This window comes from Hypomesus nipponensis, chromosome 28, assembly GCF_054491055.1.
Source record: "Hypomesus nipponensis isolate SF chromosome 28, ASM5449105v1, whole genome shotgun sequence".
NCBI classification, from domain to species: domain Eukaryota; kingdom Metazoa; phylum Chordata; class Actinopteri; order Osmeriformes; family Osmeridae; genus Hypomesus; species Hypomesus nipponensis.
Window position 1 is genome coordinate 10,704,246 of NC_140388.1, and position 13,645 is coordinate 10,717,890.

The following is a 13,645-nucleotide window of genomic DNA, read 5'->3' on the forward strand; positions in this document are numbered from 1 at the left end:
AGGACGCTAAGCACTTTAGACGCCTTGCTGCTGTTGTTGTTTATTGTCTAACAGTGGTGCTTTGACGCAACAGTCAACGTTAATGATGTGAAAACAGTTAGTTTGAGTCTGAGGGTACAAGCCACATAGAAATATAAGTATACCAACGACTGAATGATAACACAATATTCCTTGGGTGTATATGCAAGGGACTTGGCTCTCTGGACACACCGGAGAGAGAGAGAGAGAGAGAGAGAGAGAGAGAGAGAGAGAGAGAGAGAGAGAGAGAGAGAGAGAGAGAGGGTGAGGTGGCAAAGTCTGTGACACAAGTGGGGCACTTGCAGGAATGTGGAGTAGCAGGTACGATACGTCTAAGGGAGACTATCTCCTCTGTCATTGGACGTTCCGACGGTTAACTTGTGGAGGCAGGCTGAACGTCAACAGGCATGACCACTCAACCATTTTATATGGCATTCTTCCTGACTGAGTCCATCCCATGAATATGTTTCATGGTCCTGAGAAGAGTGGAGAGGAGGGGAGAGAGGGGTGAGCTCAACGCGAAAAACTTCTCTGATTATCCTGACGAGTCTTACCAAGACGGCATCCCAATGCCAGAAGAGTCATTTAATACCATAACAGAAAAACAAGAAGACCAAATACTTCAGCAAACAAGAACTAACTGTATCGTCCTGCAACAACAGAAAATAATCTCTTCAGGTAGTTTTTTTCACAACCAAGTGTATACTTTGAGCTAATAAATTTGACAACATCTGTGATGAGGGCAAAGAGATGTTTTCCTGTTCGCATTAGCTTGGTCTAACCGACCCGCGGAGAGAGGCCAGGAATAACAGCAAGACTTATTTTCCACAACATGCATTCCCCCCACACCCAAACCCACAGCAGTAGACAAACTATCGGACTCCTGTGGAGGATAAGGTACATGCCAGACAAAGGTAATGAGATTCTATGGAGTTTTACACTCAAACAAATAAAGATGATGGCTTCCAGACCTCATGCTTTATACCAAGTGACTATATTCTGGACATGGACCTCTCCACGTAAAATACGTTATGATAAAAAAGACAAAACGGGTAAAAAAAAAAAAAAGCAATCCACGAGAGAAACGAGAACTACCATAAAGTCGAAGCATCTGTGCTTTCTCCTCGATTCGCATTAACAAAAAAATAATGATAAAACGGCAGGGACACTAAAAATATGCATGAGACTTGCGGTGCAGTTTCCCAAGGCCAGAGAAAGGAAATAGCATGACAGTCTCTCCCTGACCTCTTTCCAACCCCCCAGTAGCCTCCCTGCCCCCCCCCCCCCCCCCCCCACATCTCTATGCGTAAAACAGACAGTCAGCCAGCATCCTGGAAACTGGATGACAGAGGACACGAGGAAGCCCAGAGTGCCCCTGCGAGGAGTGCTCCCACAATCCGCAGGCCCGACGCACCAGGCACACCGACGCAGGCGTCCAGCTGATAGCATTGTGATGCAGACTTAGCCACAAAGCGGTGTGGGCATTGTTGTCCTTGAGAGAGCCAAGCAGCTTTGGCCGAGGCCCGCGGGTGTGGCGGTCACTTCTTCGCACGAGTGTGTGCTCCAGACTCCTTGTTGACACACGTGGCAGGTGCAGTGGTTCTCTGCTCAACCATAGCTACGACTCCCGACGACCCCCACGCCCCCCTCCCCCCCCCCTTTCCACTTCCCCGGACCCTCATCCCCCTCAACACGCTAGCTCGCAGGCACGCACGCACGCAGGCATGCACGCCGCACACACACCGAAGCCGGGATATCACAAGACTGCTGGTTTAGGACGGACAAAGACAAATCGACCATTTTTCTTGAATATCTCGGCAACAATCAGAAAGGCATTGCTGGGTTAACACAGGGCCCACAGAGGTGAAAACAAAGGGTGGATTCTTCTGGTCGGAGGATTGCTATGGGAAATGGCAGGGATGCCAGCGTCGATAAGTGACCGAGAGGCTCCAGTTACTTCCAGCTGTCTGCAGCCATCCATGCCTCGGCCCAAGTTTCATACATAATGCAAACCATCTTGTGCACGTAAAACTCATAAAAAATCTGGCGGACGTATTAAATAAAGTCAATAGCCTCTCGCTCCTGTAGGGGTTACATCACAGGAAAGGACCTCCAGCTCTCTGAGGAACTGTGCAGTGCATCCTCAGCTGAGATAACACAGCCAGTTAAACGCTCTGGCCTTGTAACCAGTCACGTTAACTGGATCAATAAAACGTCTCATGGTATTTATAGATGAGTAGACTATCATGGAGATCCATAGACGGGCTAGTTCAAAGTGGGCCTGCTCTAAGTCCTGTATATCTCATTTATTTACGTGTTTGTGTGTGCTAACTGCTGTTAAATGGAGTTATTTACATTTAGTCATTTAGCAAATGCTCTTATCCAAAGCGACTTACAGTAAGTACAGGGACATTCTCCCCTGAGGCAAGTAGGGTGAAGTGCCTTGCCCAAGGACACAAAGTCAATTGCACGGCCAGGAATCGAACCGGCAAGCTTCTGATAGCTAACCGCTCAGCCACCTGACCCATCTGATTAGTTATACCTCAATGAACTGAATACTGAGCAATACGTTATGTACAAGACAAGACTTTCGCGGTTTAAAAATAAAGTCTGTTGCCAGACACGTGACAATTGTGTCATTAGCTGGTCATCAGTTACGCTGTGACCTGCACACTCTTTGGGAGTTTTGCATGCGCTCCACCCGGGGGAGTCTGGTGCACGATCGTTCACCAGGGACAAACAGGGTTATGGGGAAAACAAGCGGAGTACTGCATTAACATCACCTCAATGCAGGCTAGGGCCTCTTCCTGTCCATTTGGAAAATATAAGGATGTTTTCAAGAGGCCACTCACTCAGATGGAGAGTGCATTTGGCAGGCTTTGAAGTTCCCAGAAATAATGTTCCTTAAAAGCCTCCTCTCCAACACAGAGACCGCGAGCAGGTAGTTCAATCAAAGCCCTGCGCACTTGTAGGCAACCCACAATGGAGCATACATTGATACATGTTTGATCTTCCTTCCCCCCCGCCCCTCATCTTGACAATCTTTTAGGGAGTCCTTTAATTTAGCACGCTCTGTGTCAGAAGGAATCAGAGAGAGAGAGGGGGAGAGAGAGAGAGAGAGAGAGAGAGAGAGAGAGAGAGAGAGAGAGAGAGAGAGAGAGAGAGAGAGAGAGAGAGAGAGAGATGTTCTAATTCTACAGCTATAAATTGGCTTTAAATTTTTGCTCCTGCAAGTGCATTTTGTCTGAGTTGAAAAGCTTTTGTTGCTCTTCCGTGTATATGTTGTGGGAGTCGAAAGGCTTTTGTATCGATGCGTTGTAATTGTGCAGGGAAGGTATCTAAACAAGCACGTGTACTGCGAGGGAGTCCTCGCATTGTAACACAAACCTCAAACAGGAACAGGAGAGATCTGAAACTCTGAACCCTGAAACACTGTATTTTATTTCATATTTCAACTCGTCTCCTGGTTCATTGTCTCAGTTCCACCCTCTGGGTAATGAAACCTGTCATCTAATATAGTGTCCTCGCACAATCTTAAATACCATACACACCCATAACATCTTAAAAAAGGCTCCTTTCTTTCTGGAAAACGGATATGATGTTACTTAATGAAATGCATGATGGCATGAGGCATAAGGCTGCCACGCCCAGCCAGCGCTGGAGAAGAGATGGGAGGACGAGAAGCCTGGGTGTATTTGATCCAGCTGCGATGCAGCTTCCACCAGATTTAGGGAGGGAGCGTGGCCTTGATCACTGATCAGGAAACTAGGATTCAAGAAGACTTTGAAATCGTAAACGATGGATTGAGATTTTTACCCGAGCAAGGGTGACAGAGTAAAAGGATGTCGGGATGAGTGCAGTCAAACTCGCCTGCAATTGCTCTTCAACATACGAAGCAGGACATGCGAGTCTAAGAATAAATGGGCTCTCAATTGCCGTGATGTGTTCCCTGTAACACAACACAGAGAGCAGTGCCTCAAACACCTCAAAAACAGTGAGAACAAACTCTGGATTGTGAGGGGGGAATTAGCTGTGAATTAAGCCCCACTTTGATCAGAAACTGATTGACCGCAGGTTGGCAAGACATGAAAGGATGACCTTGAATTCGTCAAAGCAAGGATGGCACACCTACACCCGCTCCACTTTTCAGCCACACATGCCTGCACACACACAAACACATTTCTAAACAAACGCAAAAAAAAAAACACATCCAGTACATATGCTGTACTCTCTCTATCTCTCTCCCTCTCTCACTCCCTATATTTTTGGTGAGAAACACTGGAGACATAGTCACGTTCGACAAGCCAGAGTTGAGAGGAGAAACTTCAAAGTAAGGCAGATGCAGGGACAGCACCCTCTGAATAAATTTTCTGGCCACCAGTCGATCTGCCCTCGGGCTAAGATTGTGGCTGTTCGCATCTCTCCTGACCTCTCATCAGCTCCCAGTTAAAACGAATCCTCCAGGAACACGCGAGCCAAGGAGAGAGCTTGAATGATCGAAGCATTCTAGAAGGGCATATAAGAAGCATTCTGGAAGGGCATATAAGAAGCATTCTAGAAGGGCATATAAGAAGCATTCTAGAAGGGCATATAAGAAGCATTCTAGAAGGGCATATAAGAAGCATTCTGGAAGGGCATATAAGAAGCATTCTAGAAGGGCATATAAGAGGGGCTGTACACAGCCTTACTCGGAACACAGGAACACAGTGCAGAACAGCTGTAATCCAAATGATGTACACATTGTAGAGGTCATTTAGTATTCATTGTATCAGAAAGATGCCCTTGGATGGCACACTATTATTCATAGTTGTACGGCTGTTCGGACAGCGGCACCGTTTCTGTGTTCTTACGTTTTGCTCAGGAGCAGATCGGCGTCTGTTTGTGTCACTATGCTGAGTTTTCAAGGATAATTTCATTATTGATTCAATAAATCATTCATAAGTGTTGCATAGTGTGTGAGCAACAGTGAATATGAAGGTAATTATGTCTTCAGGGACACTGTCGATCCTTTCCTTACACATTTATATTTACACATACTGTCATACTTCATACAGAGTTTACTCATGTATATGACCTACTATGGTAATACCTCAATGAAGATTACGTCCAAGTTCATTTTATATGCATGCCAGCAGATATTAAATAGTTTAGTGGGAGTAACTTTTGTGGTTATGTTATCATTTTGGAACATCTTTATGGGATACATGTATTATATTCTACACCTGTGTGTATGCTGGACTGTAGGGGGACATAGATACCGACCCCTGAGGGCTAGTATTCACCTGAGCTGTGTGGAAATCTAGACCAGAGCTCTTTTGTTCAAGATCACCGTACACACATTTCATAATGATACAGTCCGAATGTGCAAACACATGCACAATCTTTCTCCCTCACACACACACACACACACACACACGCATGCATACAAGCTGACTCTCATGCGCAACCCACGCACACGCACACTTTTTCTCTGTCTTTCACACGCACACTCTCTCACACACACACACACACACCGACCTATACACACACTCTCTCTCTTTCTCTGGCTCCAGCTCTCTCATACACACAAACACCCAGGGGGAGCAGGGCTCTAATGAGGCCCGTGGAGACCCTGCTGCAGTGTCAATCAAACCTGGGCTTGCTGACACGCGGTCGACAACATCAATGAGATTTCTCCAAGACAGAGGGAAGCCTGTCAAATTGCATCATAGAGAAGAGAATTGGAAGTCCATAGGAGTTTCAATGAGAAAGGTGAAAGCAGTGCAAAAAGAGGATGTGGGAGGGAGAACAAAAAGAGAAAGAGAGAGAGAGAGAGAGAGAGAGAGAGAGAGACAGAGAGAGAGGGTAAAAGGTAAAAACAATAGAAGAGAGAGAGGGAGAAATTTGGGGGCTAAAAGTATAGAGCTGTTCAAGAACTGTTCAAAAACTGTTCATATCTTCAGGTCCGTTCGTAATAAATCATTTAATGACCTATATCCCTCATGAGGAGGAATCAAATGGGCCTCTCAGCAAAAAAAAAAGACCAGACTGAGCTCTCACTGTCAGTGATGATAGTTTCACTCATCTCACCAGAAGACAAACACCAGCATGGAGACGTGAGGCCTCCACAGAGTCTCCTCCAGGTTGAGGCTTGCATCACCAAAGCAGGCTTCCAGTGCTTCCAGTCTTACCAACGGTTTCCTGGCTCTATTGGCCTGGGCCTGTCCTTCCCCATTGTATTGCCCTAGGACACATGCTTAAAAACAATTAGCATGGCGACAAGTAATAAAAACTCCTATTGCATGCCTGTTCAGTATCACGCTGCTGTGGGTTACACGGTTGCCGGCAGCTTAACTTGGGAGAAAGGGCTGGCAGACAATGGTGCAGAACCTAACACACACGCTTCGTAGTAAGTGAACCAACCCAGTGAAGGATCGTCTTAGATTGTAGACCTCTCCTGTGTGGACCCGAAAAGGAATTAAATAGATATATGACCGCATTTACTCAGAGCGGGTCATCTCTTTATCAGCCTATCTCTCTCTGACATAATAAAAATCAATACGCATACGATAATAATAATAATTGTTGTTAAATATTAACAACCGTATTTAAAGTAACAGGAAGTTCAGATATTGGAAGCCCAAGTTAAAATTGTGAAACTGCTCCTTTAAGCAACCCGACTTGGCCATGGTGAATGAAGTGTCGTTTTTCAGCGCTAACTAACTCCTCCTCTGCTCTCTGAATAAGCTGCGCTTTTCTTCCACTTCAACAGCCAAGTAGTTTTGGAGCGCATTCACCGTCAGCTAATCTGGAGGGAGCGAGCACATTTCGATCAACCAGAAAATTCTGTTATTTTGTGGCGGGTATACTTTGACAGCTGAGAAACCAAGACATTCAATCGCATTGTAAACTTTGAAAAGTAAGCAAATAGTATTTGTTGAAACTACGAACGAACTTTATCTTGCTTCGACTCGTGCGTAAAACAAACAGATACAACTCATTTTTTTGTCCGAAGAAGTATAGCTGTTTACTTATGCATAATGTTAGGTGATATTGGACGTCACCATTGAAATTCAATCGTTCAGTTTTCAATTGCTTTTTAGCTTCCCAGGAGGACTGGTGGACTTGCATTCTTCAGCACCATACGGAGAGACAGGGCTACAAGTCACTGTGAAGAGTGGACAAGAAACTTTGTCAAGTCGCCTTATCCAGCGGTCGGCGCCTTATTTGATTCATTTTTTAATTTGTGGATTATTGGAGAAATTATCATCATGGAAAAGTGGGATATAATTCATTGTATCAAAATGGAGATTTGAAAACGTGGCTTTGTTTGTATACGGCCGTTGTTCAGTTTATTTCAGTCTGTGAACTGGAGTAGGCTAAGGACAACGTTTCTTCCTTAGAGAACGGACTGTACGAGTGATCACATATTATTCTTGTAGCTTCATAGTTGGGGACAGTTGCATTAGCAAACATGCCACAGCTCAATGGAGGCGGGGGTGATGATCTGGGGGCAAATGATGAAATGATACCTTTCAAAGACGAGGGCGAGCAAGAGGAGAAAATTTCCGAAAATGTATCCGCAGAACGGGATTTGGATGATGTTAAATCTTCTTTAGTGAACGAATCGGAAAACAACAGCAGCTCTTCAGACTCGGAGGTAACATTTGTTGCACTGGGAAAAAAAATACATTGAGCGTAAACTGTTTATTCGTCCTAATCAAACAGTTTCATAACATTACTGAGGTTTTTCATATTTTTATAATTGTGTTTATTATTCTAGCAAGCAGAGAGGCGTCCACTACCAAGACCAGATTTAGAAAGTTACGAGAAAACCAGAGATTACTTCAGCGAAGGTAAAAACTTTTATCACGTGCATAACAGACTGGATTGGAAGCGTAGTTTCAATTGCATTGAAAATACTTCTTTCAAACTGTATATGTAATTGTCATGCTTTTGTCCCCATAGCACTAAGAAGACAGCAAGATGGTGGCTTTTTCAAAAGCCCTCATTATCCTGGCTACCCATTTCTAATGATCCCTGATCTAACCAACCACTACATTTCCAATGGCTCCCTGTCGCCGAGTGCGAGAACGGTGAGTGTCCGCCACAAACCGAGGCCACAATGTAACAACTGCGCTACGATGCGGACAGGTCCACTGCCATACTCCGATGGCATGCGTAAAAGTTAGTTCTGCACAAGTACACCGCCATATTCCCTCCGAGTGGCCTCTCAAGGAGTAACCACTTCTTTGTTCTTTAGGGACTTTTCTTATGTCAGTCTTCAAAAACTATATAACCATAACAACATACTAAACTCGATACCCTTTGTAGGCTATATCATTTAGTAGGCAATAGAAGAGTTGATCAGTCAGAAGTGGCTTTGGTTTTGTATGATTTTTAAATTTTTTGTGTAATTGAAAAACAATGTATTGCTAGATTTTCTTTAGTGGCAATAGTGCAGGTTGAATGTATAGTAACAATGTCTTAATCTGTGAAGATATCATCATTGTGCAGTATTAGGATATAATTCTGATCATAAATTCAGGATTTGTAAGTTATATTTTTCTACATTTTGTGTAATTTACACTTGGTTTATTTTCTTAATTAGCTATGTAGGTTAATAACAAGCAATGAAATATCAATGACATGTTCATATGAGTACTAAGTCTTAAGGATGCTGCTTCAGTATAGTGTTTACTGTTAAAGTCTGAGGCCTGGTCCATTTCAACTGTCGTTTACTACATGTGTATGCTCATAGTGCACCTTCATTTCATATTAATTTCAACCACATTTAAGATAAGGAATGATCTTTCCCATGCTAACAACTGCCACTGATGAACCGTTCGGTTGATCCAAACGCCTAATGGACACAGCTTCATTGTTGTTGAGAGCATTTTCACCCCCCCCCCCCCCCCCAAAAAAAAGCTTCATTTTTTGGTGGTGGTGGTGTGGGGGGGAGCAGTCGAACATTTGACTGAAAAGCATTCCACCCCCACAGCCCCCTTCCTCTTTTCTGTCAGCTTTTCTCTGTCCCAAACACAGAGTCCTCTGCCACTCTTTACCTTCTATTCAATTAGAGAGGCGTTAGTTGACCCATTGTTATTCAGAGCGAGCTCTTGATGACTTCATTGGAGGTCTCCAATGGCGCTCATTAACTAAATGGCTACTCTCCCCACTCTAGATACTGCATACCCCTACAGAGATCCCCCCCCCTTTGTCCCCAAAGCCATGAGGTTTTTGTAGAGATAACAATATGCATACATTAGTTGGATTTAGGAATCATACTTGGTCTCAGACATTAGTTATTTAAGCTTGTTAATGGTTTCTCACTTGGGGTCGGTTGGAGCCATTTGGGTTGAACCAAATTGCTGTCGCCCTCCTGGCCCATGTGCTGTTTTTAGTCTCATACATCACTTTGGATGTATGGGGTCGAAGGAAATGGTTAAATAATATTTATTTAGACACATGGAATATTTTAAACAGTAAGGCATGATTATTAGAAAAAATGTTTGTCGTTTTTCAGATTTTTTTTTCAAACCAAGTTTGCATATTTACCTAATCATTGTTTACACAGAAAGCTTCAACTTTGAACTGAACATTTAACAGAGTCTTGATTAAATATCCTTCTTATTTAGTTGCATTGTGGGAGTGGAGCGACGACACAGCAATAACCTCCATCTGCACTTTTGGATGTTTCTCTTGTGTCTCTCACAAAGCTGTCTGGAACCAGGAACCTCACTTCCTTATGGTTAGGATTCTGTTCAGGAAAACAAACAATCCCTGAAAGAAAAAGCTTGTTATCGGGTCAGGTTTCTATCCAGATTTTGCAGCTTAAAAAAATAACAATGATACAAATTCCGAATTTAACCTTTAAGCTGCCACATTTCATGAGGAATATAAAATGAGGTTGATTAGATGGATTTAACCTACTCTGTCAATCAGCATCACGTGTGGTAAAACATTGAGACAATGACCAGCTGGCTGGCATACAGTAGAGATTTACTGCACAAACCACATTAAGCTTTGATGGCATGTTTACTGCAGAAGCCCTTATCAAAACTGAAGAAAACATTCTCATGATTGCTGTAAACGAAATGCTTTGAATTTGAATAATTGGATGTTGAGCTCAAACTGCCCCCCCCCCCCCCGCCCTCATAGACTACCAGTTTTTAGAGTCAGTTTGCTAATTTAGACAGAGTAAGATTCAGCTGTTGTGACTGAGAGTATTTGCCATTGGTCCGCATAAACATTGGGTCAACAAGTTAGCTTAGCTAATGAGGTCAGCAGTGATGTTTGCACTGAGCATTTGCTCTTCATATTACCAGGCACCTTGATTGGTTGACTTAATGGAGAGTGCTAGACAGTTATGCTGCTACCCCAGGCTTTGACATCCATATGTTTCTCCATAGAGGATAAGAGCTGTTGAGGTTGATTAAGTTGCGCTACATGAATGCGTGCATATATATGCATGTGAGTAGAGAGAAATTCTCTCCTCAGGATTTGACGGAAAAGAGTTGGGGTTAGAGCTCTCAAACAGAATGGCTAATTTGCCTGAAGTTGGATATTTTTTTACTCCAAAGAGTAGAGTTGGGTTTATGGTTTGTGAAGTAAATATTTTGCAGTTGTACTCTCAAAAGGGCACATTTTATCTAGCTTTTTATGGGGTAATGGAAATGTTGTCCTGTTTATTTTGTTGTTGTATTGCTTTGCAGCCGTCTCTAAGACAGATGGAGTAGGGATGGATTATGAGGAACACAATGTGTTTAATGTGCCTGAGGAGAGCTGAACGAATCAGATAAGTCTTCTCATCTCAAGATGCGTTAGTGGACATGTTCCCCCTTCCGGACTCCTAACAACACAATGATGAAAACCCCATCCGCATTTTGTGTACTGTTTTAGTTTTTTCGCCTTCTGCACGTCGAATGTAATATCCCTGCACGTTAAACGGTGATATCTGCATGACATGCTGAGCTAGACAGGCCTGTATGTGGCAACCCTGGGATGTGCAATGTGAGGGTCTGGAGGCAGTGCAGCAGTCCCCAAGGGGCCCAAACCATAACTGATTTAAAGCCTGTTCTGTGTCGAAATTCCACTGTGATCCACGGAGAGTTGGAAGAGGAAGGCTGGATTGTAACGAGTTGTTTCTCCAGACTGCTGTCATGGGTGAAGGAGACGGTCTGTTCTGGCTGGAACGTCAGTACGCTGTTGTTCTAAGGCCTTGTGTCCATTGACGGGAGATATTCTGACCCGGGCCGGCCCGCTGAAGGAAATATGCATGTCAGATCCCTATTTTGTCACTTGCTTCCCTCTTTGCTAGTGTCTTAAAAGCTGTAGTTGCTGGATTGTAAACTGTCCTATTATGTTTGCCTGTCATATTACACATTCAAGTCATTGTTTGGGTCCTTTTGATTCCACAAATGTAATAGAGTCTGTTCTTAATGAGGTTTTGTTGTTCAAGATACAACATAATCTCTCAGACAGAGAACAGTGTCTATTGTACCGCAGTGCAGATTACTCACTCAGTACAACACAGGACAGCCCAGAGTGAAATACCTCATGCGTGTGAGAGATGTCAGGTGAGTGAGAGGGCTTAGTCAGTCAAATAAACATTCATCAAGCGCATAGTAGGACATTAGATAGACCATGTAAGGTAGTCAATCAGTCTGTCGTAACTTTTTGTTTTGAATTCACATCTTTTGTGTCGTCACATGTTGGTTTCTAAAATCTCTGGGCTATGGCGTTTTGTTTCCAGTTTGTCTGGTGGTTTTGGTGTTAAAATGTGTAGACAAAGAAAAGTAAATAGTGACATTGTCCTGTGAAATAAAAAGGACCTCTCCTTGCATAAGCAAACAGTGCTGGTGTGGAGTTGACTTTTCATCATGCTACTCACTTGTCTTTTCTACTCACCTTGCAGTGTGTGTGTGTGTGTGTGTGTGTGTAAATATGTAGTATGTATAGGTATAGGTGAATGTGTAAGAGTATGTGTGTGGGAGAGTATGTGTGTGTGTGTGTGTGTGTGTGTGTGTGTGTGTGTGTGTGTGTGTGTGTGTGTGTGTGTGCGTGTGTGTGTGTGGGTGTGTGTGTGGGTGTGGGTGTGGGTGTGTGGGTGCTGGGCTACAGTAGTAACAGTGTATAGGACTCCGATTTTGACAAGCCACAGTGCTGTGGGCCACTGCTGAAAGTAATCTGAATGTCAGCTTGCAAATATTTTTTCACCAAGCACTGTGTAAACAGAGTAACATTTTTGACTAAATTTATGTTTTGGAAAGGTTTTTTTCTTCAAAGCCAAACAAATCTACATCAATTAAGTGGCAGTATTTTGGGAAAAAGCTTGTATTCACCATGAAGAATGTCAGGGCCTGCTTACATCTCAACTCTAAAATTATTAATTCATAATAGCGGATTTCTAGACTGGCATAGGAGTATATCCAACAATATTGGAGCATACTAATGATGCCAACCAGATCTGAGTATTCATATTAGTATCGATTTGAGTGCTAATTGCTGTATTGATTCGCATTCACAGCAATGGAAGTCTTGTGTTTCAGATTTTTTGGGGCAAAATCTCGCCCAAGCTATCTTTTCTCTTAGACGAAAGATGAATATTGGCATTTGCATGTTACACTCAGTTTCAACGATGTTGCTACTGAGTTCATAACAGCGCTGGTGCAGAAGTGTGTGAAACGCTGCCAGTCCTGGTCTCTATTCCTCCCTGTTGGGTCTCTGTGGGAAGTAGGAGCTGGCGTCAAAACCTCCCGCCACCCCTCGCCTGCTAGCTCACCACCTACCCTCCCTCTCTCCCTCCCTCCTGCCATTAGAAATTCTGTTTATAGCCATCTCTGGCTTCTCAAGAGCAGAGCCCATCAGGAGAATCTCAGCGCCCTTTGAGGAAAGGATAACCAAACCCTCCCCTCTCCTGCCCCGCACTCCCTGCGTTCTGTGACATCAATGAATCCCTTTGAAGTGCCAAGATGAATATGTGTGCAAAAGTGTTTTTATCAATGTATTTATCCGAGATATGTGTTTTTCAACATTCGTTAGGTTTGGCCAGAACGAGTGCAGAGAGTTCCAGATCCGGCACAGTACATTTCCTTTAGAAAGTGAACTGTCGGCCGACTTTCGGTTGAACGTTAAACATGAAAGCCTTTCGAACGACCGTTGTGAAATATTCAAGCTTTATCTAGTTTGAGCCTGGCAGCATAAAGCACTCGCAGTGATGCAGTTCAATACCTCACACTGGATGTACCTACAGATGAGCTACTTTCATAAACGTGTCAGTACAGTGTGTCGTGAACCTGCTCATGCGAAAACACCCAAACCCAGTTTGCGACCGGAGGCCGCTCTCGTCTCGTTGCTCGGTAGCGTTTGGAAACGGCCGTCAGCAGATGTGCGTTTGTTTCCTCGTCTTGGGGATGGATCGTCATGGAGCTCCGAGCGTTGGATGAGCTAAGGCAGCAGCTATGCAGTGTGAGTCCCGGAGACAAAGGCGTCAAGCCCAGCGGAGGTTAGGGCTGAGGCCTAACACCAGCAGCCGGAATCTCCTCCTGATCAGCCCAGCTCAGAGCAAGGCCATACAGCTGATAATTATCACAGAATGTCGTTTTTTGGGGGGGGGGGTTTGCAGAAAAATATGTGGAGGTTCATG

The 13,645-nt window shown here is 43.9% G+C and overlaps 1 protein-coding gene across 2 annotated transcripts in view; it reads left to right on the forward strand.

Annotated features, from left to right (window-relative positions):
• The first annotated feature begins 6,752 nt into the window (after positions 1 to 6,752).
• tcf7l1b (transcription factor 7 like 1b) overlaps positions 6,753 to 13,645 on the forward strand; it is a 34,930-nt gene continuing 28,037 nt past the window's right edge. The window contains exons 1-4 of one of the 2 annotated variants that reach the window (XM_084694634.1): positions 6,754 to 6,916; positions 7,101 to 7,657; positions 7,781 to 7,853; positions 7,966 to 8,093. In XM_084694634.1, the coding sequence (XP_084550760.1) occupies positions 7,472 to 7,657; positions 7,781 to 7,853; positions 7,966 to 8,093 (387 nt within the window). In that variant the 5' untranslated portion in view covers positions 6,754 to 6,916; positions 7,101 to 7,471. Of the gene's footprint in view, positions 7,658 to 7,780; positions 7,854 to 7,965; positions 8,094 to 13,645 lie in introns of both variants that reach the window. The other variant, XM_084694635.1, reaches the window with a different exon arrangement.